Genomic DNA, 26,054 nt, shown 5'->3' on the forward strand with positions numbered 1-26,054 from the left:
ATAATGAAATAATGATTGAACTGAAGCAGCTCAAGAAACCAAGTGCCTTTGACTTACACTGCCTCATTCTGTGAAGAATAAGTAAGACTAAGTAAGTGTGTGTATGTGTGTGTGTGTGTATGAGACAGAGGGAGAGAGAGAGAATGATAGAGAGAAAGAATAGAGGTGAATGCAACCTTAGTACCCTATCCACTACTGATGACACCACAGCTTAGTGTGGGAATCAAAGGATACATACAACATATGAGTTGGATATAAGACCAGTTTCTTCAGTGGGGGAATGGCATGACAATCTGCCCAACAAAGGTCCCCATATTAGATGGCAAAATATTAGGTGTGCCATATCATCCAGTTTAGGAAACAATGAATATTTCAGGTCCACAGACAGACTTCACTTCACTGGAGCGAGAGTTGTATGAGATGAGCTATTGCTCATGTGACCTGTTGTACCTTCCAGACTTTGAAGTGTATCACTGATGAAACGATGTCCCATGCTGCTTCATTTCCCTTGTCCATCATTACTATAAATCCATATCAAGGTAATTCAGAAAATCTCTACCTGATATGCTTAAAGAACTTACCATCTACATTTGCTAACATTTTGTTCTTATCTTTATTCTCTGCTTTTCCTTATTTTGCCACCAGCTTCTACTCCAATCTACATGCTGGTGACTCTACATCTATATCTCTGTTGCAAAGTCTCTTCAGCCCAAATTTCTAGTCTTCTTCTCAACAGAGACATCTAGATATTGTGTAAGCTATTCAATCTCAACATGTCAAAAAGATTTTTTCTTAATTAATAGCATATTTCTAGTTCAAATGAATGAGACTCTACTATATTGACAAATGATACACCTAGTCTAAAATGGATAGAATAGGATACAATACTGTGTATATAACAGGCACCTCATTTGGTAAGAAAAACAAACACACCTGAATGAAATACATCAAAATTTTCTCAGTGGTTATCTCTGAGTGGTGGGATGACCTCTAGTTTAAACTTGATTGTCCCAACTTTTACTTTTATTGGGCTTAACTTAAGAGACTTGAAATACTTCTTACCTACAATGGAGAGAATGACAACCACAAAATCAAAAATATTCCAGCCTATGGTAAAATAATAATGGCGGAGAGAGATGAGCTTCAGTACACACTCTCCAGTGAACAGCACAATGAACACCAGGTTGATGCGTGACAAAATGTTAGTCACATATTCACTCTGGTCATCTGTTTCTACCATCATTGTGACCATGTTAAGACAGATGAGAATCATGATGCTTATGTCAAAAACTTGTCTGGTTACAAAGTCAAAGACCATTCCTTGAAATTTGTTCTGTAGAGAAACAGAAATGCTTTTAGCAACAGAGGAGTTTTCCTGTACACATTAACATCTACATAAGTACTTTCTGCATTAATTGACTCTCTAGTATTGTACGTAGTAAGCACTGGTCCTGAATTTTGTGAAAAATGGTTTATAGCATGCTATATTTTTAAATTTAGTTATCTAATTGCTATCTACCAAAGTGCATTCCAGAGAATAACAATCCCTTGTCAAAAGGGGATTTCTGATAAGAAACGCTGCATGCTATACACTTATCTCAGAGGCACAACATGCATATTAACATATTAAGATTATGAGAAGTTCAGGAACCTGCTTAAGTTTGTTTTACCAGAATTTCCCATGATCACTTGGACCATGCAGCCGTTTCAAAATATAGTATGTATTAATAATACATTTGTGTTATTCTCAAAGAATTGTTGAAGGGAACCTGGGGTTTCCAGGACACACCTACAACATTATGCATTTAAAGCCCAGCTATGGCAGTATGGATGCTCTCCCATCAGTCTTTGCTGACATCGTCAGACACAGAATGCTGAGCCTACACAGGGATAATTAGACCAGAATGATATTCTTTATGCTTTGATGTCAAAAATTCACATCTCTTGTCACTGATGTGTGGTTCTGCTCCCCAGTTCTGTCACTGTCAGTCACTGCAGGCAATTATCTGGCTCATTTCTCTAGGCCACTGAGGAATTCTAAGGATATCTTCTATCTTACTGTTTTCCTACACAGTTGACTCATTTCTATTTTTAGTGCTAAGGTTTAAGAGAGGAAAGTACATATTACTCATCAGTTTTAAGAAGACAGTTGTTGGTTAGCACAATATGAATGTTCACTAGTATTCTGCTCCCCAAGACACCCCTGGAATTATTTTAATATCATAAATCGTCATCATAACAATCAATACAGTGTGAGATAGGGCTTATCCATTTCACAGCAGTTGTTTGGTTAGTTCATCATGGAAACATGAGAATTGTTATTTGTCATCATGAATTTTATTTATGGACTCTGACTTCTATAGACGTTAGTAATTTCTAAGTTTATAGCCATATATATGAACAGTAAATACTAGAATTTCTTCCTCCTCCAGAACACTCAGTACCTCTAATGAAAAATAAAATGGAAGTAAGGTGTTATTTCACTCAGAACTTCATCCATTTGTTAATTGAGTGGGAAAGCTGCATTTTTTTTTTTTTTGAGGAAGATTAGCTCTGAGCTTACTACTGCCAGTCCTCCTCTTTTTGCTGAGGAAGCCTGGCCCTGAGCTAACATCCGTGCCCATCTTCCTCTAGTTTATATGTGGGACGCCTACCACAGCATGGTGTGCCAAGTGGTGCCATGTCCGCACCCGGGATCCCAGCCGGCAAACTCTGGGCGGTCGAGGAGTGGAACGGGCGAACTTAACCGCTGCGCCACCCGGCCGGCCCCTGAAAACTGCATGTATTTTAACCCCTTCCAAAGGTTTACTCCTTTCGCTATCACTGCTCAGTAACAATTCTTGAGTTATCTGATCAGTTTTTTCTTGTGCACGTCACATTGTGTATGTGTCCTTTGCATTTAGATTGGATTCTGGCTGTGTGGTTCTAAATCCCTTGAAGATAGGGGTGCATTTTCTATTTCTTCTTTTTCTTTTTGGTCTCTCTCTTCTTACAAAATTTTTACCTTTACCATAAAAGATATGAATTAATGATGCTCTAAAAGTGGAAGAGATCTTTGCTGCTGGAAATGTTAGCTGCTATCTCTTCTGTGAGAAAACCCATGCAAGTTTTTGTTTTTGTATATTTTTTCCCATATCATTTGGTATTTCTTACTCCAGGTCGAGGTATAGGCTTTTGTGGCTTTTTTGATCCTAATTTTTTCATTGCATTATAGTATTTCTTCTGTTCTTCTGTCATAAAGATGTCTTGACCTCCAAAGTATAGAAAAGAAATATCAAAACTGGTTAAAACTGTGTCCCTTTGCACATAATTTTTCAACCAATGTTAAAATAGGAAAGTGACAGTTAAAAAAGGAAATGCAAAATTCCTCCAATTAACATAATTGTGCCTGGGATTTTAAATTTGAAAAATTAAAAGGACTTTTTAAGTAATATAACCTTATTTAATTTTCACAGTCTTCCAAAGTTGGCTTTATTATTTTCGTTATTATTTTATGGAGGAAAAAAACCCCAGAAATTGAGAGGTTAAATATTTTTACCCAAGATCATAAACTCAGTGAGAGGTAAAATTTGGTTTGCTGAGACCCTAAATACTTGGTTCCCTACACTATACATACTGCCTTACTGAAGTTAAAGACAATGTTTTCTTATTCAAATATAGCAAACAGTTAGAGTATGTATATTGCAAGATGGTTTAGAGTTACTCATAAAAAGCCACTTTCACTCTGCCAAGAACTGGAGCAAAAGGATAGAAAGAAAGCTGGGTGAGTTTGTAGAAGTGTTACAGGATAAATCAGAAATTGTAAGTATGGCAGGTATGTGATAGGCCAGTAGGTACAGAAGATTGGAACTCAGGCTGATAAGGGGAGAGAAAGAGCCTGAGACTGACTACAGAATAACGTTAGTAACAATAAAGGGAGATGTAGCAGGAATGTTCTAAGCTGGAAGAGTCTCATACAATGAAATCACTTGCTACATATTAACAAAACATGCTGAGTAAATGAGATGAGGGAGCAGTACGCAAAGGAAGAAATACAAATGGCAAAAAAGCACTGGAAAGCATGTTGAAACCTACTAGACATGAAAATTAAATACAATTTTAGTTTATCAAATATCAAGTATGTGTTAAGAACCAGAGCCTAGTTGATGCCAGTGAAGCAGCAGTGACCTGCGGACGTCTCTACACTGTTATCAGAAGTATGAGTGGATGTATTATTTTGGGGAAGCAAAATACTTTAACCTAGGAATTTACTTAAGAAAATAATTAAAGACGTTTTTTTTTGGCATGAAGACTTTTGACATGGTACTATTTAAATCATTAGTGATTAGAAACAATATAAATCATCAATTTGTTGGGAAATGGTTAAGTAAATTATGACATGTACACATGAAGACTTAAAATGGGAAAATACTTAAGTCAAAAAGAAAATATGTAATTATGGATAAAATAGCTTCAATAACAGGAATATGTGTAGAAAAAGTTTGAATAGAAAAACAGAATGTGAATAGTGGTTCCTCTCAAGTAATGATATTTCTTTACTTTCTATATTTTCTATAATGTGCATATATAATTGGGATGATAAAATGGGCTTTATAAATGATAATTAATAAAATAAAAGGCTGTCCAATTCAAGACTAGAAATGGTAGTTTATAATTAAATATTAGGGAGAAAGAAGCGGGAATATATAAAAGGAACCAGTGAAGGGGAAAAAAGTGAAGAAAGCCTAGAAGAAGCTTACATCGCATGCCTAATTTATTGCAAAGATTCTAAAAGTTTTAACTGGAAGATATGTTTTCAGGAGAAGAACTGTACGGATAAAACAATAAGTTGACTTTGGGAAAGGAGCATATGCCTGGATTCTTTCTTTTCTAATTATTCTCTTTCAAAAGACATAAAATGTGGTCCCTGATTTAAAAAGAAAAAAAAAAAGAAGAGTCTATGTACAGGAATATGGAACACAGTGATTCTTGGCTTTCTATGCCCTGGAAGAGATGGGCAGTGGAAGGCAGAAGGGGAGGATGCAAAAATCGATTTTAATGTATACGCCCATTTGGTTTCTGAATTAAAGTAGTCATTTGGTGGAGAAAACACTTTAAATAATTTTATCATCTTAGTAGGAGGAAAAATATTAGAAATACTTATCTTTTTCTTTTGCTGGTTGAAATTATCTATGATGACACCAATAAACAGGTTCAAGGTGAAAAAGGACCCAAAGATGATGAAAATAACAAAGTAAAGATACATGTATAGACTTTCCTCATACTTAGGCTGGAGTTCCACCTACCAAAGGAGAATATTTTGTAAAACATCACAATACATTTTGACGCTGGAAGTCACTGGTGCTTTTTCATGAGAATAGAAAAGAAAATTCTTAGTAATATTGAAGCACTTTTTTTTTCAAAAAGTATTTTGAAAATACTTTTCTTTTTTCTCTGAATCAGCTACCTCTAAAAAACTTCTCTGAAATTAGCCTTTAGGGTAATTTTTCACGTGAAAAATGGGGTGTTTCATGTGAAAAATATATTTTTATGACTTCAGAATTTATTTTTTGTAATTGTAAATACAACTAATATCTTGCTATTTAGACAGCTCTATGCCAAATTTGGCAATTTTTTAAGGCACAGAATTCTAATAATTTAAAAACTATTAGTGAAAAATTTATACTTCACCAAATAAGTATAGACTATGTTTAGAAAGAATCATTTTTGTCTGCATGAATTTATTTAGCAAACAAGAATTATTCATTTAGATGTTTGGCATCAGACCTTTAACATTACAACATTCATTGAATTTTTCAGATTGAGTAGACATAATTAGACACTCCATCGTATAAATCCTCAATTGATAATTTAGTCACTAGATTGTACTTATAGTAAATAAGCATTGAGCTATCACTTATCACTTAGTAAAGAGGTAAAGAAGTCACTACAGATAGTGCCCTCATAGATTCATGTCCTTTTAAAGACAATGAAGTTAAAAACTAACCAAAGTCACAAAACACAATAATAAGCAACCAAGAGAAATAACTCAACTCTGGAGGATATCAGGAAGGCACTCGACATAAAACTGAAGCCACTTATGACAAGTGCATATCAAGAAAGATAAACGCGAGCTCCATCAGGTCAGTTAAGGATCACAGGGACAGAGGCTATTCTTTATGATGATAGACTAAACAGAGGGGATTTCAGAATGGAAAGATAAAGACTGAAATTTTACAAAGTTTTGAAGAGCAGAGTTGGAAAGCTCATGGATTTTAGTTCTCATCTTGAAGCCTGAAAGAGGCTGTTGTAGGAGAAATCTAAAAAACTAGGTCTTTGGTGATAAAAAGTTAAAGGAAACTGTTGGTCACAGAAGTGATAACAGCATCAGTAAAGGCTCCGGTAAATTTATGGATGCTAAAATCATATAAAAGAATGGATTTGAAAGGGATCATTATAGACATCTAAGGCTGCCTAGACAACATCCCTAACTTTTCATACTGTCCAATATGGAGGGTAAATATACATTTCAACTACTGGTGGCAATCATATATTTCTCCACATATGCTCTAGCACACCAAAATTATTACTGCTTGTATAATTAGTAGATAAAAAGGAAACAAAATAGAAAAATATTTAATAGAAGTATATTTGTTAGTTATTAAATATATGAATGTTACTTTAGTTTGACTTACAAAATAATTTGTTTTGCTTTATATTAGTAAGATCTTTCTAACAAGCATTACTGTATCAGAATATTAATTTGTCATATTTTTCCTTTTTTTAATCATTGTAGAGTCATTCCACTCAGCTTCCATGCTCTGCTGAATTAATTTTAGCATTTAATCAATCTTATAAAAAGGCTTAGAATATAAGACATACTTACATTTCTAGAATCAACTGCTGCATACATTATATCCATCCATCCTTTAAATGTAGCCTATGAAAAAGGACATGCATGTTTTACTTTAGAGTAAAAGTAATTCAGACCTGATGTTTAATAACTATTGTTACTGATATGTTTTTTCTTAAAAGAGTATTTTTGAAAGACATTTCAAAACAAATCTTGCATGAATTTTGGACCAACATAATATCTCAGTAAGTCTTTTCATTTCTAGAACACATCATGAACAAAATGGTCAATTGATATATCCTCCGGCCTGATAATCAACTCACAAATACGTCTTAATCCTTCAGGGTTAATGGAATCACACAGTTTAAAGGGCTATCAAAATTTGGTAAAGTACTTTTAGAAAGTATACAAATGCCAACACATTTGGCAATGTCTGTAGGAGCAAAACAATGACAACTTAGATCTGATGATCATCTGCTGAAATCTATCTGCAAGGTGAGCAAAGTGACTGAAAGTTTAAGATTTCTCCTGATTCTAACACTCTAAGAATCATACAAGTAAATAGAAAGACAGAGTTGCCACTATTTTTTAAAGAATTTTGAAGCATAATATCCAGAAATAATCCTATACTCCACATTCTTCTCTGTAATTTTGATGAGAGTGAGTTAATATGGGTAAGAAAAGTGGAAAATAGTAAGTAGATATTTGACATTCACAGATTCAAGAAGGATCCCAAGTCTAATAACTTATAATAACTTGTTATTTGTCCTAGAACATGAATTTTGAGACCTGTGGGCCTAAGATGATTGTTCCTTAGCTAGTGGGCCAGCCTACAAAGCTTTCAGCATGTGTATCCCAACACCTCTTTGTTTTTATAACACTAACACTGGTGAAGTGGTGGATGTCATGGCAAGAAAGCAAGGAAGGGCGCAGGTGATAGCAGTGAAGAGAAAGCAACGATTCTTAGCTAGAAAGTAGAAGTTGTTTTGTACATGAAAGAGGGGAGTGTTGAATGTGTCAATGGCTGAGGTCAAGATAGAAAATGTCCGTTACATACTAGATACAGGAACAGAAAAAAGTGATTCAAAGAACCGTTTCAATGAATTACTAATAAACAGAGAGCTGTTTCTGTCTAAAGCCAAATACAAATCAGTACTTTAGGGTTTTTTAGTAGCAGAATATAATGGCTTCATGCAGGATCTTCACCCTATATTTTCAGAATCACTTAGCATTTTAAGGGATTGCTTGAAATTTTCCATTTTCCTTTTCTTAACTTTACGGAGGAAGTGATATGCTTTAGTGATATTTACAAGTGTGATTATTAGTGAAGGGTTAGGATAAATGCCTAAGGAAATATCATCATGTGTCTACTATAATATTTAAAGAAATTGTACTTGCCAGATTTTTAAAATTTATTTTAATTGCACGAGCATTCAGAGTAAGTTGGAAATATCTACAAGAGAAATGAGAATTTCCAACAAGAAGGCAGAAAGAACTTGTAAAGAAATCGTAGTACAGACACCTCTGAAAGAGATGCAAGAGGGATTTCACCAGTGCAGGTTTGCCTGCTTCGTTAGTCTCCTGGTGGAACAATTGAAAACAGAACCCTGGTGAACCGAAATAGATTTCTGCCTTAAAGACTCTGTAGAACCACAAGGGAAGAACTTACACAGCTTTGTGGGTGTGTATGTGTGTGTGTGTGTGTGTGTACATGTGCTTAAGTTGAGTTTTTAGTGGCCAAAATAGAGCGGTATTTTTACAATGTTTTTCAGACGATCTGGACTCTGTTTTTATCCATTGCTCTGTTGCCGAGGCAGCTGTAGCCAAAAGCAGCATCAAATGCAAATGTTTAAAGGACCATCATCTTTTGCATTTGTATAAACTACTTTTCTTTTGGGTAAATCAGGCTTAGAGACCCAGGAGTGGAAAAAATGAATATTTAGATGAAATAGACTGAAGTAAATTGTACCGAAAGTTCATTTGAGGCGAGAACAGCTGCTTGTGTCTCATTTCTGTGTCCAGGCACCATCCCATATTATTTCTGTTTCACTATGAGGATCTAATCCTAAAACCTAAATGTCCTTCCTCAATCTTCAATCCAAGTCATACAGTTCAGGAGCAGTTAAGGCCCATCAATTAGTCCCAATGCAGTCATATGTGTTAAGCATGTGTTTTTGGGAGGGTGATCCATCAGTGAAACAAACTTTCCCATTGCAATAGAAAAACTAGTAGCAAACTATTGATTTATCAATCAACTTGTTCATAGGCGAAGAAAGAGAAAAAGACCTTTGGAAAGAACTGGAATACCTGGTCACTATCGACCATGTCTGCACTGCTTAAATGTACTGAAGTTTCCACCCCTCTGGGCTCATACACTTGCACTAATAAATTAAAATTAGAATAAAAGAAATAGTTATAAACATTCTTCTTCATAACTAAACTTTCTTCTTAGTGACTCAGACGTATGTCGTTACTTTGTTATTATTCCAAACAATAAACAGATTTCAGAGAAAAGAGTATTTACTTACAACTTGAAGCAAAGAGAGATACCCAAATCCTACGTTATCGAAGTTTACTTTCACATTTTTCCACCGAGCAGTCTCATTTCTTTCTATTAGTTTTAGGCAATCAGAATGATTATTCACTTCCTCGATTTCAAACCTGTCACCAGTTGTGGTGTTAATACAGTGGTAGAATTTGCCAGCAAACAAATTTACACCCATGATGCTGAAAATTAGCCAGAATATAAGACAAACCAGAAGCACATTCATGATGGATGGAATTGCTCCTAAAAGGGCATTCACAACCACCTAATACACAAATGGAAAAAAAGAAAAGTCAGAATTCTTGTTGGCTAAAAAAAGAAAAAACATTCCCCTAGTAATCTTTAGTCTTTCTAATTTTTTTTAAACCATAGAGACTATTCTAGGATACTTAAAAGCAAAGTAGAAAAAAAATTTTAAATGAAATCCATTCTTTCTTAAGCAATACATTTAGAGAAACAAATATAGACACTATAACAAAGAGACAAAAAAAGTGTAAAAATAGAGGAGGAAGGACTGAAAGGTTAAAGGAAAGCAAAATCAGAGGAATTTGCTGGCAGATGAATTCAGAATATTTGTTGTTTGTTAGAGAAAAGAGAGGTAGGAAATCCTAATACAGGAGATGAACTCATTTTAAAAAGGCAATATATTAAAGAATGAAACTAAAATATTTGGACATGAGTTGATTTGACCAATATACTTTAATAAATTAAAAATTCAGATGTATAAATATAAAAATATTATTAAATACCTAATATAATTTTGTCCTTAATTATTCATGCATTGCTATGACTAATAATAATTTTTGCATAAGAAGCAAGACAATTTAGCATTATGTATTTCGTTAGATCATCACATCGTTTATTTCAAGCTCCAGTCATGTCAGTTGTTTCATTTACTGAGTTTAATTCCATAAGCTTATTTTAAATGAAACATAATAGAAATCAGTTTCTTAGGAAAATAGGAAAAGGAGGGATGCCATACATAGTTCCCAAATCTGATGTGATTACATTAAGTTTTGTGCAAATAATTATCTACTCTTTTTCTATAGAAGCATGTTTTTTCCCCTCTTATCTTTATTTCTGGATCACACATTTAAAATCTGAGTTTTCATATTCGGCAACACTGTAGGGATGGCTGTCCTTGCCCCCTCCTCCACAGTTCGCATGGAGCTGCATGTGAGTAGCTAAGAGGGAAGATAAAGACAGGCCCTAAAATGCTCCTAAGTGGCAGATGATGCCTCAGACTTGAACATTAATAGCTAAGTTATTTCTACCCATGTATTTCTATTATTCTGGACAATCTGATCCAAAGTAAACAACAACCATCAAAATATCTTCTATCTGCCATTTGATGCCAGTGTATTTTTAGAACAAAGCTTTTTGACTGCCTGTCTGAAAAAACAAACCCATGAGCCAATTCCTTATGCTTCTGAGCCCTGTTTATAGTCTGTAAAAAACTCTAGGCCTTCTAGGATTACAAAACAGTGTGATAAGTAGGCCAAAGGAAAAAATAAAACCACTAATGATAGAGGTGGGGAAATGAGCATCGAAAAATGAAGTCGATTGCATTATCCAGGCAGATTCCAATGATGTGGTCTATAGAGCCTACCAAGCTGACCCATGGCACCTTACCTCATCTCATTTGGCTGTCTGCATTAATGCAATTGATTGAATAGTCCTTATTTTATACTTCATTTTAAATGTGTGGATACACTTAGATTTCTCTTGGATTCAAAATTCAAAAGCTGAAATCAAGTTATTATTTATTTCCCTTCTTTTCTGAATATTTTGCCCACCATCCAGATGAAGAAACTATTTCTATTGCGTATACACAGAGCTCATGTTAAAATGTACATTTTTACCTACAACGTCCAATTTAGAGCATGAGCAGAACACTGGTTACCTATACCTATTTCTTGAATTTCTTTTCACATCAATCTGTAGGTCTCACACTTCTTTCTTCAAAAACTTTCTCATATCTGTCACTTCTTTTCCATTTTCCCGGTCGCCACCCTAGTTCTGGCCTCTCTTAGTTCATACTTGTACTATGGTCAGAGTCTTCTAATTTTCTTCTTCCTTTGATCCATGTAAGATGAATTAATTTTCCCCAACTCTCACTTTAAAAGTACTTAACGGCTCCCCACTGATTATCAAATATTTTCCTTAATCTTGATATTCAAATCCCTCCACAATCTACATTTCTAGTTTCAACTTCCCTAGCCACCTACCCTTTCTGCCAACTCAACTAACGTAATTACCATGTGCTAATATAATTATCAGAGAATTGAGATGCCATTTCTTTTGAAACTCCTTGTCCAATACCTTCCTTTCTGAAATAGTCTTTCTTGTCATGAGCTTTAGTTCCAGCAGCGTTTCTTTCGTGGAGCCCAACTTCACCCCCCAGTTTAGCCTCCAAAATAAAGATGAGTGATTCCTTTTTTGAACTCAAGAATCAGAATTCCAGTGCTGGACAGGACCACAGAGATAATTTAGTATTGTGTTCTCATCTGGCAAATGGGAAAACTAGGGCTAAGACAGGTTAAGTTCAGACAGTAGACTAAAATAGCGTCTAGTGCTCCTTCCACTCTACCTTACTTACTCTTCTTAGAGTTGCTCCCACTTATCTGGTACCCATCTTGCTCTGTATTAGAGTTAATTGCATTCCTGTAATCCTGACAGATGATGGGCTTTTTCTTTTTTATATTTAAGATGCAAAAATATATTTGTGGATCCTTCAAGGCCTTGAGTGCCTTGAATACAGGAAAATAACAGAGTGCTTTGAATATAGGAATACAAAAATGGTTGGTTGAATGAATGGATGAAGTAAAGATTAACTTAGCATTTATTGATCAAAGCATAATTTTTAAATGTTATTTCTGGATATGGGATGAGAATAAAGAGCTGGGCACAACAAAAAAATTGGAGGGTTAGCTAATAAGTCTGACAAGTTTACTTTGAAACTGTGGACTAGTTTTGCATTAAAATTAACTCTGGAATTCATGATACAAGCAAGCCCTCTGCCTTTTAGGACATAATTTGCAATGTTGGCGTACATTTGGCCCAGAGAAAAAGTTAATTTTTATGAAGATAAAAGAACTATATCTTTTAGAAAACATTCTGCATAGCATTGGGGAATTTACTATACAAAGGTCCATTCATATTTAAAACTTCATTAAGTTAGACAATGAAGGATCAGAGAAAGAATTGTCTTTTCCCAAGAGCCTCAGGCCTTTCATTGGTCCAGCCCCGAGGGAGATGTATTAACTCTTTTCAGGCTCTAGGGAACTGCAATAATTAGTTCCCGCCTGGTGGAGGCACCAGGCAGAACTGGCTTGAATAAATTGAAAAGAACACATTGAGCTTTCAGGCTGCAGAAAAGGAGATGTCTAAGAAACAAACTATCTTAATAAATTAATGCTAGAGGTTGCTTCTTCTCAACAAATGTTTTGCAAAATATCATCAAATAGAATTTCTCTATTCTAGCACAACCCAAACTTATAGAAACTTCCTGAGTCCGGTTCATTATCTGCATTTTGATTAAATCAACACAAAACAAAGATTGACAAGTAAATATGCAAATTAATGCTAGGAATTTTGATACAGGCAGAAATGTCCTCTTGCTTGAAAGAATTGTCTTTGAATTTCAAATCAATAGTACTCATGGATTCTAATGCTTCTCTAATCAAAACACAAAAACTATATGGATAAAAATCAGAAGTAGGCAAAGTAGAAATCACACATTTTTAAGTATGAAGAAGAATAGAATCTTTTTTTACTCTAATGACTACATTTGTCTTGTGGGGTTTAATTAAGGTAATTATTTTTGAAAGATACGATGCATCAATTATCTAAAAAAATTCCAACTTTTTCTCTCCCTCAAAAATAAAAACTTTCCTTCTTGCATATTATTCCTAAACTTCAAGAATAAACAAAATGTAGATTTATTTTTATTTGTTTTCACTGTGATAACTTCTAAGATCCTAAAAAGTTAGTTGAGATTGACTTATTCTAGGAAGTGACCTTATGCATTAAATTCTATCTTAATACACATGACAAGATGTTTTTGTTTTATTTCTAGGTGGGTATTCTTGTCTGTATAATTCAAATAAGTGGATCCTTTTATATTAACTTTTTTCCATTTAAAACACAAATCACGAGTGCTTACTCAACTCAATATATTTTTGCCTTGTTACATTTTGAAAATAATCCCTATAAACTTTTACTTAATAAAGAATGAGAATGGTTACACAATCAATATCAGTCTTATGAAACCTGGAATATTGTATCCTATCACCTGCTCACAAATCAACTGCCCATACCTCCATGGCAATTGTCAGGACCCAGAGCAATGTAGAAAATTGGCAAGGGTTTTATGCCTCAAACAGCATCATCAATTTGACAAGTTAAAATTTTCACACGATCATTCTAAACCGGGTCCCCCACCCTCACCAATCAGATAACCTCCTAATAAATGGATAACTCAATATACAAATAACTAAACCATATTCAGTGAAACTTAATAAAGATATCAACAGTTGGAGTTCAAATCCACAGAGGGTGAATTCACAGAGGTATTTTTCTCAAAAGAAAATTTAAGACAATTCAAAATAGGGGATTAGAATATAAATACTATATTTTCCCTACTGTGGTGGAATGGTACCCTTCCCCACCCCCCCTCATCCCACTACACAAAGTCACAGTGAAAGGATGAAAGGTAGCAAAAGGGGTAATACAGTACCCATAATAAAGGGCTGAGGGGAGGAACCAGCGCTCCACCCCATCCAAGTTGGAGCAAGATTATCCTATATAAAATAGAAATATATAGTTTGTTATTAGTTAGAAATCTGATATGACAGAACATTTGGTGTTAACTTTTGTATATGATGTTCTCTGTCTCCCTATCAACCAAGACTTGAGTTCTTTTGAAAAAGAAAGTATTTAAGATTCCCTAGATTAGGAAATTAAAAACACAAATTTAAGTACAAATTTTATTTTACTCTAGATATTCATGACATCAATTCACTCAGTTCAATTTTACAAGTTGAAAAATTTGGACTGGAAATTTGAAATACAATAAATGTTTAAAAGCTGTCAGCCAGAAATGTGCATAAAACATGCAAAACATAAAACGCAACGTGATGATAATTTGTTTATTGCTTTCTAACTTCTTATCAAGCACTGTACAACATGCTTTATTTGGTAATGTTGCGTAAAAGCACATGCTTTGAAAAAGTGATAAAACAACAAAAATAAAATGAATGCCTGATTTACGCTTTGATACAGCTATTGTGATTTTATGCTGCTACAGAAAAGAATAAAATGAGAGTTTCTGAATATACTCAAATCTCACTTTCCAATTATAATCCTCATTATTATATACTCCATCCTGACCATCATCCATGATTATATTTTTTTACAAAGTCAAAAAATCCAAACACTAGAAACACAAAAAATAGAATCAATCATCAGGTTATTTTGTCTCTACAATGCCAAATACACAATGGAATGATCAGTCATTTTAGGTTTGTGTATATGCTGTTATTACAAAGTAAGGAACCATATTCATAAATCTGATAATTTAAATGATTAGTTCATCTCCTATTGGCATGTATAAGGAGTTTTTGCTTTTAAAACTTCAAATTCCAAAAATTAACCTCTTCATATAATATAAAAAGCTTTATTGAGCAATAATTATAGATAAGGTTATTTCCATAAAAATTAAAGGTAGACCCACAGGGCCAACATTGCCATGGAAATAAAGGCTAAATGTGAAAAAAATCTGGCCATTTGACTCATGGATTTAGTAAACTTCCTAAAGGTCAAGTCTGAAATGTTTATAACAGCTTCCATTGTTTTGTTCAGATTTCAGAAGACTTTTAAACATATTAATTTGATTCAGGTGACATGTTTTCAAGTAGAAGATATAAAAATATTTTTCTCCAGAACTGACACTGCCAGTCTGAAACAAAAGAAAGCAATATTTCAATTGGAAAATAGACTTCATTTTTACATATGCTGGAAAGAATTTCCACTCACATTTTAGTAAAAATGAGAGGATCTCTGTGAGAAGTAAAATAAGACTGTATTATATTGTGTTAAATGGTTTCTAAAGAGGAAAAGTTTTTTTTGTATATTAGGGAAATGGAAGACAAGTCTTATATTCTTAAAAAATGACATTTATAATAAATTTCATTTTAGAAAGAATATATAAGGCTATCAACAACCTGGAAAATGAAATGGAAGTCTACAATACAGCTTAGTTTCTATAAACATAACTAAACCTTAGAGAGCAAAAGAGCCGTTTTCCTATTGGAATCATACTGAATTCAGCAGCTTTGTTTTGGTAAAAGAAAATTTAATTTTTTGAAAAACAGAACTAATTTTTTATGTTATACATCTTATATATTAATGTTTCATGCTTTTAAAAAAGATGGGAAACAACAAGTCAATAATGGCAAAATTTCTAATCTGTCTGAATCATAGGTTTAATATTTCCTTAAAAGGAGTAATATAAAATTTTATGTTACTCTGAGAAATGAGAATTAAGTTATAGTTAATTTATGAATCATCTATGGTAATGAGTCAAAATTACATTTTCTGTTCATTATGTTATAAATGTTTTACTTAATTGTCATGAAAAATTGTGCGCATTTATAAAATCTTTAAGTTAGTATTAACAATTTATATAAATTAAGAAGATTAATGCAGTTACAAACTGAGGCTACATTAGACATAACTTTTCAAAAAAGTTTAAAATTCAGTCAATATTTAAAACCTACTCTTGAATATAGTCAAATAATGCAAGCTTTGGCACTATACAGACAAAATTTTGACAATTTTTAATTTTTTCCTTTACACTTATACTTAGGCACATATGTGATTCATATCATTTTCAATAAAACTTGTGAAATACAGTTTAGATCATCACAAATGAGAAGCACATGATGTAGAAGTCACTTTAGTTGATTATTATCATATCTTTATATGTACAACTTTAACAGTGCATCTGCGTTTTTGTATACAGGTTTGTAAGGAAACTCCCAAGATGAATTAGGAAACAAAGTCATTTGAATGAGCACAGCAGATAAATGATAGTATATCATTTCAAGGGAGGCCTAAGTTCTCTTGCATATCACCTAGAAGTAAATATGCAACAGATAAAAAGATAAAGTAGCAATTTTGCAAGGATTTGCCATTCCTTTTGCATGCATGTTTTTAAAAATAATTTAATTTAATTTAATTTTGGCTATATGCAATACTTTGGGTTCTTTCATTTTCCTTACCCTCATCCCTTCAAATCGTGATAAGGCTCTTAGAGGTCTCAGAGCTCTTAATGTCCTGAGAGATTTGATGGCACCGAGTTCGGAGTAACCCAAGGCATTCGCTGTTAAACTGACCAGTGAGACCTGCACCAAAAAACAAACAAACAAATAAATGAATAGAATCATTGTCACTCAATCTGTAGTTACTATGGAATACAATAAATACAATTTTTGCTTATAATTATTCAGAAGATGAATGGCTGAATATTTTCAGTAAACTTTTTAAAATTTTAAGGAAATATTTCAGTTTGATGCAAAAAAGTGGCTTTCAAGATGTTAATTAAAAGCTAGTTGAATAAAAAAACCTTAAATATTATGTAATTATTAATTTAATTTATTATGAAAGTAATTTATTTAATTTAAAAAACTAAATAGAGCCAGCCCTGATGGTCTGGTGGTTAAAGTTTGGCACTCTCAGTGCTTCGGTGGCCTGGGTTGGGTTCCCAGTCATGGAACCACACCACTCATCTGTCAGCAGCCATGCTGTGGCAGCAGCTCACACAAAATAACTAGTAGGACTTTTAGAACCAGAATATACAACCATGCACTGGTTTTTGGGGAGGGGAAAAAAGGGGGGAAGATTGGCAACAGATGTTTCCTCAGGGCAAATCTTCCTCAGCAAAAAAAAAAAAGCTAAATAAAAATTAATATTTAAAAGAAAGAAATCCAAGTGTAAGAAAACGTCATTGGTTATCCTTTCTTTATTTTATTAAGTTTCTGCTGAATTTAGGACTTAGCCTCTGGCTAGTAATAAAATTGTATCAGGAAGAAACAAGAAGAGCAAGTCTCTATCCTGCGTTGGTATGTTCAACTGATTATATTTGATGCTAAATCACATGAGTTTTGAAGTTGATTTTTCAAAGGTGATTTTTTTTGTTTGTCTTGCTCGTACCTTGTGTTTTTACTTGTCTAAAGTTTACTCCTATGTAAATAATGTAACTTAAAAAGTAATTCAATCATGAAACTCCTTCAAGTTTTTCAATGAATGTACTTCATTTGAATTTAGTAAATAAATCAATGAACTTTCGTCATTTGTATGAAATACACAATGACTAAGAAATAAAAATGTTAGCCATCTAATTCTTTAAACAAAGAATTTACCAAGACTCCTTCTCCAAGCAGAGTTATAACTTCTTGGGTTTGAAAGTGGCTAATATTGGACAGTTCCAAATACATTGGACACTGTTTTTGCAAAATTTTCTATTTTTAAGTGTATTTAGTTTCCTTATATTTAATATACTTTTTACATTATTTGAGACACTCTAATTTCTTTTGCCTTTTTTTAGAGTGAAGCATTGATCCTTATGAAATAATTAAAATAGAACATTGAAAAATAAAAGGACTATTATTGGAAAACTACAAAATTCTTGATAGAATTATTATCCTCAAATATTTCAGAAATGGCTATTAAAAACCAACTTGTAATAGCAAGTAAAATTCTTCCACTAAAAAGTTCAGACATATACTAAGCATAATAGGAAAAAGCAAAGCTCAGAGAGTTCCAAAAGGGTTAAATTATATTTAGATTTAAAATCTAGTGTGAGAATTTATGAAGAGTTGAAATATGATATAACTTCCAACGCTTGAAATCTCAATATTAGAAAGTTTTTCTCTTTATGATATTATCAAGCAATTATTCTTTTGAGATTTCTCTCAAGTCACTCGTTTCATTGTAATATCATTAAGCTTTTTAAATAGCTCTGGCTTTGCCTTTGTTCAGAATTAAGGAGATATGATGTATGCATGACTCTTAGCTCTAGAAATACTTTCCACAAGAAATCTGCAAAGTTCTCTGGGATTACTAGCCTTGAGGGATAAAGCTGTTGGCTATGAAGTCTGTGATAGTTTAGACACACTTCTATAGCCGAAATGATGCCAAATTGATAACATGAAACATGATTTTTAACAAATTTCGAAGGCAGCCTCTTGTTTGAGGGTGGGTGAAGTATTAATCCTTGGGTATACAAATTCTGTGGGCTGTTTGGTACACTATGGCTTGCTGCAATCCTAGGCTACATTCTAGGGAAACTCCTGTTACTGCATGAAGAAGAGTTGTCCCCTACACTGTGTCCATCTTACTTCCTATACGGGACCTAATCTACGCTTTAAACCTATCCTTTAAAAACTTTGAGTAGATCAGGACAATTTTTAAAAATTGACAGGAGCTCACACCATCGGCACTATTTACTGATTGCCTTTAACATTGTGCAAAATAATATCATCATTTTACAGTCAGGAGCCAGGTAACTTACTCAGTGGCACACGACCAATCACTGGTGGCGCTCGGATTCAAACTTGACTTTGTGCAAGTCACAATATAACTAATTTAAGCAATACAGTCTATTTCACCACTTTCCCGCGAACTGCTGATGTGTTTCTTTTCCAGATTTTTGTCCTAGATAACCACCATAAATCTCATCCCTGCCCCCAGTGCTAAATCAGTACTAAATTAGCCTATTTCTTACCCAAATTCAGTAAATTAGTTTAATGTCTATTAAGTAGTATATCCTGTCAACACAACATAGCGCCCTGAGATTCACTGTTTTAGGATTAGTATATAGATAAAACAAACTACCTTGAATGGAAGACAAAGATACGGAGGATACTTACATCAACAATTAAGAAGTCCAGCCAACACCAGGCATTGGTGAAATATGTTTGATAGCCATATGCCACCCATTTAAGAAGCATTTCCAGAATGAAAATGTAGGTGAAAACCTTGTCAGCGTATTCCAACATTGTCTTAATTGTCTTTCGCTGATCGATATATATATCTTCAAATGCCTATAAAAAAAGTTATACATTTTAGTTTTCTAAAACTATTATACTATATAAGCTATTTTTTCTGAGATATATACATAGTATATATATATATATATATGACATTTCATTGGAATAGGAGGGCAGAGGAACAGTAGCTATTGCTAGTGTTTTTCCTCTCAAAGGTCTCTTAATGAATCATGGGAAAAGTTATACTCCCCACTGATATTATAGCCAGAAGAAAGAAGTAAAGGTAAAATTCTAATGAATTAATTTGACTTGTTTAGGAAATATTGCTTGATGTCATATCCTGATGCTGCTACCCCAACCTGAAGTTATTTATTCCTTTTGTTTCATTTCTTTTCTTTCTCCTGTTGGCTTTTTTGCCATAGAAAAGAGGTTGAAGAAATAAAAAGTGAAGGCTTATATTTTCGTAAAGCAGAAATCGTAATTGATCATTATATTGACCAATTTTACTACATAGTTGGGTTTATTTATCCCCTTTTTTCTCCTTCATTTTGTTGACAGTTTGTATTTCTCAGCAGATATGGTGTGACAATGATGGTAAGATAAATTTCTTCTCATTTAGACCAAAATATGTATTCTTCTAATATGAAACTCTCTTGATATTTTATATCTAAGTCTCATGTTCACTTAAATGGTGAAAGATTATTTCTTGTCTAAAATGGCATGTAAAGAAAATTTCTCTCATCAGAAAAATATGCAGGAAAATATAGGCCTATGTTCAAATTATAAATTTAGGTTAAAAAACTTAAGTGATTGTGTTTCAATCAGGAAAGCCCTATCATCTTTCTCTATCTATCTATCTATCTATCTATCTATCTATCTATCTATCTATCTTCTATCTTATGGCTTAAGTATTCCGTTTGTAAGAGTGTTTTTCTAAAATGCTATCTATATGTTATACTTTATATTTTTGGAAATGATTTTCACATAAATATAAATTGATTCAGATGAAATGAACACCTTCATATAAAGAGAAACCAATCCTTAAATGAATCACTTGGGCATGCTGCCCAGTACTTATTGTTACCAATACTCATTGTTTCCTGAGCAGTATAAGAATAATAAACACAATTCAAAAGGGACAGAGAAGTGGTCCCTAAGGACTTACTGGCTGTCCATAAAGAGATAATAATAATACCATTAGAAACAAAATTCATTAGAACTTAAAGGTTATATACTCCCAATCACAGGACTTCCATTAACTACATTGTAGTTGCCATGTTTATTTTCTTATTAAAATTGAAGTAATTGAATATTTGTATTCTTTGGTTATAATGAATAAACTGGGGGGACAAATTTTCTGTTACTTAATAATAAGCAAAAATTAATAAATAGATCATTAGAAATGTATGTACATACAGTAAAAGTAAATCCAGAAATGCATAGTTATACATTAAGTCTATAGTTTGGAAGATATGAAGGAAGATAATTAAAAATGCACTGGATACTAAGACAATAAAACAGAAAGGATTAAAAGGTCATCAGTATTAGATCATTCTAAAACTTAGTACCATAGCACTTTTGCTTAATATTCACTCACCAGAGCACCACTACTAAGCAGAATCATGAAAACAATGAAGGTCTCAAACCAATTATGTTCAACTATTCGGAAACACGTTCTTCTCAGGTTCCACCATTGTTTTCCTCTCCCTTCTTCCACGCTGATTTGACAGCATTTGAATCTTTGTACACAGCCTGCAAGTACAACATTCAAATAGGAGTTGATAAAAGAACTGCTGCTTCAATAATATCCTTGGCCTGTCCCTGATTCGCCTTCTTATCACTATTGCCATTTGTGTCTTGCTAGGATAACTCTCTAAGCCTAGAGTACTAAGAGCACATTCATAAGTGGTTCCTCGGCTAATGATATCTGCTTTTTCTGCCTCAAGTGTTATTGTGCAAGAAAGAACTTTGTAAAGTACAAATGAATGTAAAGTAGTTTTGCCTTGTACTATATCATCCTACTGCACTCTGCTCAAGTCACTCTACAAAAGGACTTCAAGACAGAAATTAGGGGCTGGCCCTATGGCTGAGCGGTTAAGTTCACGTGCTCTGCTTCAGCGGCCCAGGGCTTTGTCGGTTGGTATCCTGGGCATGCACCTAACACGGCTCATCAAGCCATGCTGAGGTGGCATCCCATGTAGCAGAACCAGAAGGACTTACAACTAGAATATACAACTATGTACCGGGTGGACTTTGGGGAGAAGAAGAAGAAGAAAAAAAAGAAGATTGACAACAGGCGTTAGCTCAGGTGCCAATCTTTAAGAAAAAAAAAAGATGGAAATTAATAATAAACAGAAAACTTCCCTTTTAAAGAGGATAAAGGGTAATAATATAGATTTCTCCCAACAATGCTGGGTTTATCACTATTTAGGTTTTCTTTAGATAGTATATTACTATACTATCTAGAAAAGTATATGATTTTCAGAATTAATTTAGTCCACTAGAAAGTGATTTGCATGGCCCTGCTTTGATTTGTTACTGTCTTCCTTACGCTGATTTCACTGACTCTAACATCAGGAGTAAATCAACAGACATCTGTGAGGACCTTTGTAAGCACCATGGAGGATACAAAAAAAAAAGACAAAAAGGAAAAAAAGGTACGGAACATGGACCTTGCTCCCAAGAACTTTACATTCTGGTTTTCAAGAAAAGATATAAACACAGAACCCTGCCTCAAGGAGGAAAAAAAAAAAGTCAAGTGTGCTGGGAGAAAGGAAAGGAAACGGAAGAAGTGAGGAAGGAAGTGAGGAAGGGAGGAAGACAGTAAAAATACATGTAATAGTTCAAAGGAGAAAGAGAAGAGCTCTCATAATATATGATTAGCTATCAGGTAAATTAAATGAATATGTTTATTATAGCTGTTCAGAGGAATAAGAAGCTCTTTTCCACCGTGGTCAAAGGAGCTTTGAGAGTGACTTTGAGTGATGTATACAACTTACATAGGAGATAATATATACCAGGCATGAGGAAGAGATCACTAAACATAGAACATGCAAATATATTCATATTTTCAAAATTCAAATTCCCAAGAAAATCAAACCATCAGAAATATTAGTCATGGGGAGAACAAAGGTCTTAGATCTATTGTCCATGTTGTACAAGGCTAAACTAGATAGTGTTCAGGAATCGGGCATTGCTTATTTCCTGTTTCATCCAACAAGCATTGGAAAATGATGATTTTGTTAAAAAACACAGTTTAGCATTTGCAACTCCTCTAATTTTAACAGTTGTAAAGTTATTTTTAAGGCAAATTCTGTGTATGAAAATTTTGACTAGTGTTTAAGACGCCAACTTATTGTGAAATCACCATTTTATTTTAAAAAATATAAATTAGTCAACAGTTTTGATGACATTAAAATATTTTTTCTGCATGCTCATGATCCTTTACACATAATGGGCAGAGATAAGCAAAACATAACAGTAGATTTGAAATCTGTTAGCATGTTAGAGGTAACTGAAATACATCTGCTGCAAAGCTCTACTCTATTACAGGTGATCTGCAATTTAAAAAACTGCACTCTGTCAATGGAAGATTAACATGAAGGTCACGTCAGTTACCTTCAGTGAAACATGCTTCAGGTTCAAGGGTTTCCTCAGGTTCCACTACAGGCTGTTCTTCTGCAGGCGCGCCAATGTCTACAGTGCTGCCTTCAGACGAGCTGCTGCTTTCATTAAGTTTCTGCAGTGAGATGGACATAACACGTCAATCACTTTCATTTGGGTAACTAATAAATAGCTTAGCAAGAACGGGTAAGTACCACGAACTGCTTTTGGATTCTCCTTGAAGTGAAGAGATTTTAAGTTTAGAGCAAAAGAGAGATTGAAAAGGAAGAGGCACTGAGGAAATCATCTTTGTTAACTCCTTTACCATAATTCACAGTCTAAGTGTAAAATCAGATTGCTGTGTTAAGCAGTTACAAATGGCCCTCAGAAACATGTACTATGGAAACCACTGCCCTATCAGTTAGAGAAGCCGCAGAAGGAGGGAAAGTTAGTGTAATTGTTCTCAGTCTAAAGATGATGAAACTAAGGCTCACACAGGCTAAGGAACCTGCCTAACGTCCTATAACCAGTAAGAGAGAAAGCCAAGATTTGAGAGAATTATTGCTGAGTCCAAAGCCCATGCTCTGTCTTCTGGGCAACCACACTGTTTCTGAAACAAAAGAAACAGTGTACTCACTGACTTAGAATTCTTCCATCAACTTAAAAGTGAAAATAATCCATAGAAAAAATATCAAGATGTCTAACGGACGAAGAGAATCTACAATTCAATTTTTTGAAAAACAAAAACAAAGACATCTGTTCACACCACAAACCAATAATGGAAGTTTGTGATACAAATATTCAGTATCTGCGTAGACATTATTTTATCAGCTGCAATAAGCTTCTTTTTGGTAGCTGTAGATAGGATTTCTATCTAATTTTTGTTTACAGCAATTCTGCCAAACTAATTATATATTTGTTATAAAGCAAATGTCATAATAGTAACTTAACTGCAAGCAATAATAAAACCCTTTGGTATAGTATTACTTTAACTCACAGGGAAATTTTTAAAAGGTACTAATTGCAAAGTCTTTAAAAATTTAGAACAAATCCAGCATTTGCTTATTTGTTCTTCACATATAGTGCAAATATCAGGCTCCATATCAAACTTTGTATCCATTACTAAATATCATTATTAGTCACCTAGATTTCAGTTTTCCAATGAGCCACTGTGAGTACTAAGGCAAAAAGATATGAACCTAAAATAACATAAAATTAATTTTATTTTATGTCTAGTGATTGCCTCCCTAAATATCCTTCTCTTATGTGTTTTGCCTGGATGAGGATAAAATAAATTATCTTTTTTCAGTATAAAGTTACTCCAGGTCTTACTGGGTCAGACTTTCTCCAGATGAAAGTACTATTGCCAATATATCCAACTTTAGTCTTAGGAATATTCTTGAAAATTAGCTATTCTTGTTATATAAATAACCTAACTTCATAATATGTTACCAGTTACTAACTATAATTCTAAGTATAGCTCCCCTTTAACGCATACAGCTGGGAGTCAATCGACATTTTGCAAGTTTTAACGTGATATAAAAGATGATTAAATGTCCATTGTTAGTATTCAAATGGAAGATCAGCTCTTGGAAAGTTCCCAGGTATAGACAAGTGATCCTCTAGATGTTTACAAATTAATTTCTAAACATTTCTTAAGCAATATAAATCTATTCCATGGTTTGCCTGAACTACTGTAGGAAAGTAAAAGTGTGCCTAAGGTCACTCAAACTCGATGTGCTCTCAATTAAAGTCACGACCTTTTTTTTTTTCCCCCTATCCTAAACCTACTCTGTTAACCAGATTCCTGATTTTGGTTGTTTGAAACATAATTCTTTCAGCACCCGGACTCAAAATCTTTTTGTTCACTCTTATTCATTTCAAATATTGGCAGTAACCAAAAGTCAAATTTATTTAATTCTACTTTTGAAATATCTCTTCTTTTAGTCTCATCTTCCAAATTCCTACGAACTTTCTGTTCACTCTTGTCACCTCTCCTTTGGAGAGCTATAAATAATAATGATCACCCTCATTCTAGCCTCATGTAATTTAGACCTTTGTGGACCACAAAGCCTGCCTTAGCTTAGTTGCCCAATAAACAGTGAATGAACAAATACCTCTGTTTGAGATGTTATTACCAAATGAAGCTTTTATCTCCAACTTAGCTTTCCAACCAAATGTCCCAAATTTATCTTCCACAGAAGCTGTGCTTTAGTCAAGGTGAACTTCTTAAAGTTCTCCGGCTTTTGTTCACGGTGGTTATTTTTGCCCATCGTGGTGGAAGGATAAGAATTACTCTCTCATCTAAACCCCATTCACCACTTTACCTGCATGACTCTTTGGGCACATATTGCTTTTTATCTAACCCACCTCCATTCCAACTGACTTACCAAATTAATGATGCTCAGCATTTTCTCTGTAAAACACAATGATTGATGCCCTTCATGTGCTGGAACTGCTCAGGTGGTTGGCTACACTCTATTACACCTGTGCATTCCTGCTTCCACCAGGCGAGTTATGTGCTTACGAAGAGTAAGTTATGTTTGTTTTCAAACCAATTAGCACCATTTTAAATTAATGTAATTATGTAATTACTCTTGCATAATTTGATAAAATGAGTTTGAAAAGAAAGTTAGTTGTATCCATAAAGACTAGGTTGAAATCATTGCATAAACCTAATAAATGCAAATCCCCCACAAAAATACTTACACATGAAAAAGACACTTGAAAAATTCAGCATGAATAATTGTAAAAAAAAAAAATGAGTTTGGGGATATAATTTCTGGAAGGATGCTAAATTCAGGTTGTTTCACAAGATTCTTTAAAATCATTGTCTTCTTTGAAAAAATCTAAACTGGAATCATAAATGATCAATTACAGGTATGGCTCATGCTAAAGACAGGATCCAGAACTGCAAACAATGAACCCATGCTAGAACAAGAGGTCTAAAGTGACCTTTTAATGTAAGTATGTGTCATTTTTCAAAATGAAGTAGCTTAATGTTTGGGAGCTGGAAGGAGTT

At 33.8% G+C, this 26,054-nt stretch overlaps 1 protein-coding gene across 4 annotated transcripts in view; it reads right to left on the reverse strand.

Annotated features, from left to right (window-relative positions):
* The window catches only part of SCN1A (sodium voltage-gated channel alpha subunit 1), a 149,897-nt gene that overhangs the window by 6,592 nt on the left and 117,251 nt on the right, over positions 1–26,054 (reverse strand). For all 4 annotated transcript variants that reach the window (XM_044768769.2, XM_070508039.1, XM_070508041.1 and 1 more), the window contains 9 exons: positions 23,048–23,168; positions 21,027–21,181; positions 19,310–19,483; positions 16,661–16,783; positions 9,361–9,642; positions 6,866–6,919; positions 5,144–5,281; positions 3,154–3,258; positions 1,063–1,333 (listed from right to left, as the gene is read on the reverse strand). In XM_044768769.2, coding sequence (XP_044624704.1) covers positions 1,063–1,333; positions 3,154–3,258; positions 5,144–5,281; positions 6,866–6,919; positions 9,361–9,642; positions 16,661–16,783; positions 19,310–19,483; positions 21,027–21,181; positions 23,048–23,168 — 1,423 coding nt within the window. The remainder of the gene's footprint in view (positions 1–1,062; positions 1,334–3,153; positions 3,259–5,143; positions 5,282–6,865; positions 6,920–9,360; positions 9,643–16,660; positions 16,784–19,309; positions 19,484–21,026; positions 21,182–23,047; positions 23,169–26,054) is intronic.

The sequence above is a fragment of the Equus asinus genome, chromosome 4, assembly GCF_041296235.1.
Source record: "Equus asinus isolate D_3611 breed Donkey chromosome 4, EquAss-T2T_v2, whole genome shotgun sequence".
Lineage (NCBI taxonomy): Eukaryota > Metazoa > Chordata > Mammalia > Perissodactyla > Equidae > Equus > Equus asinus.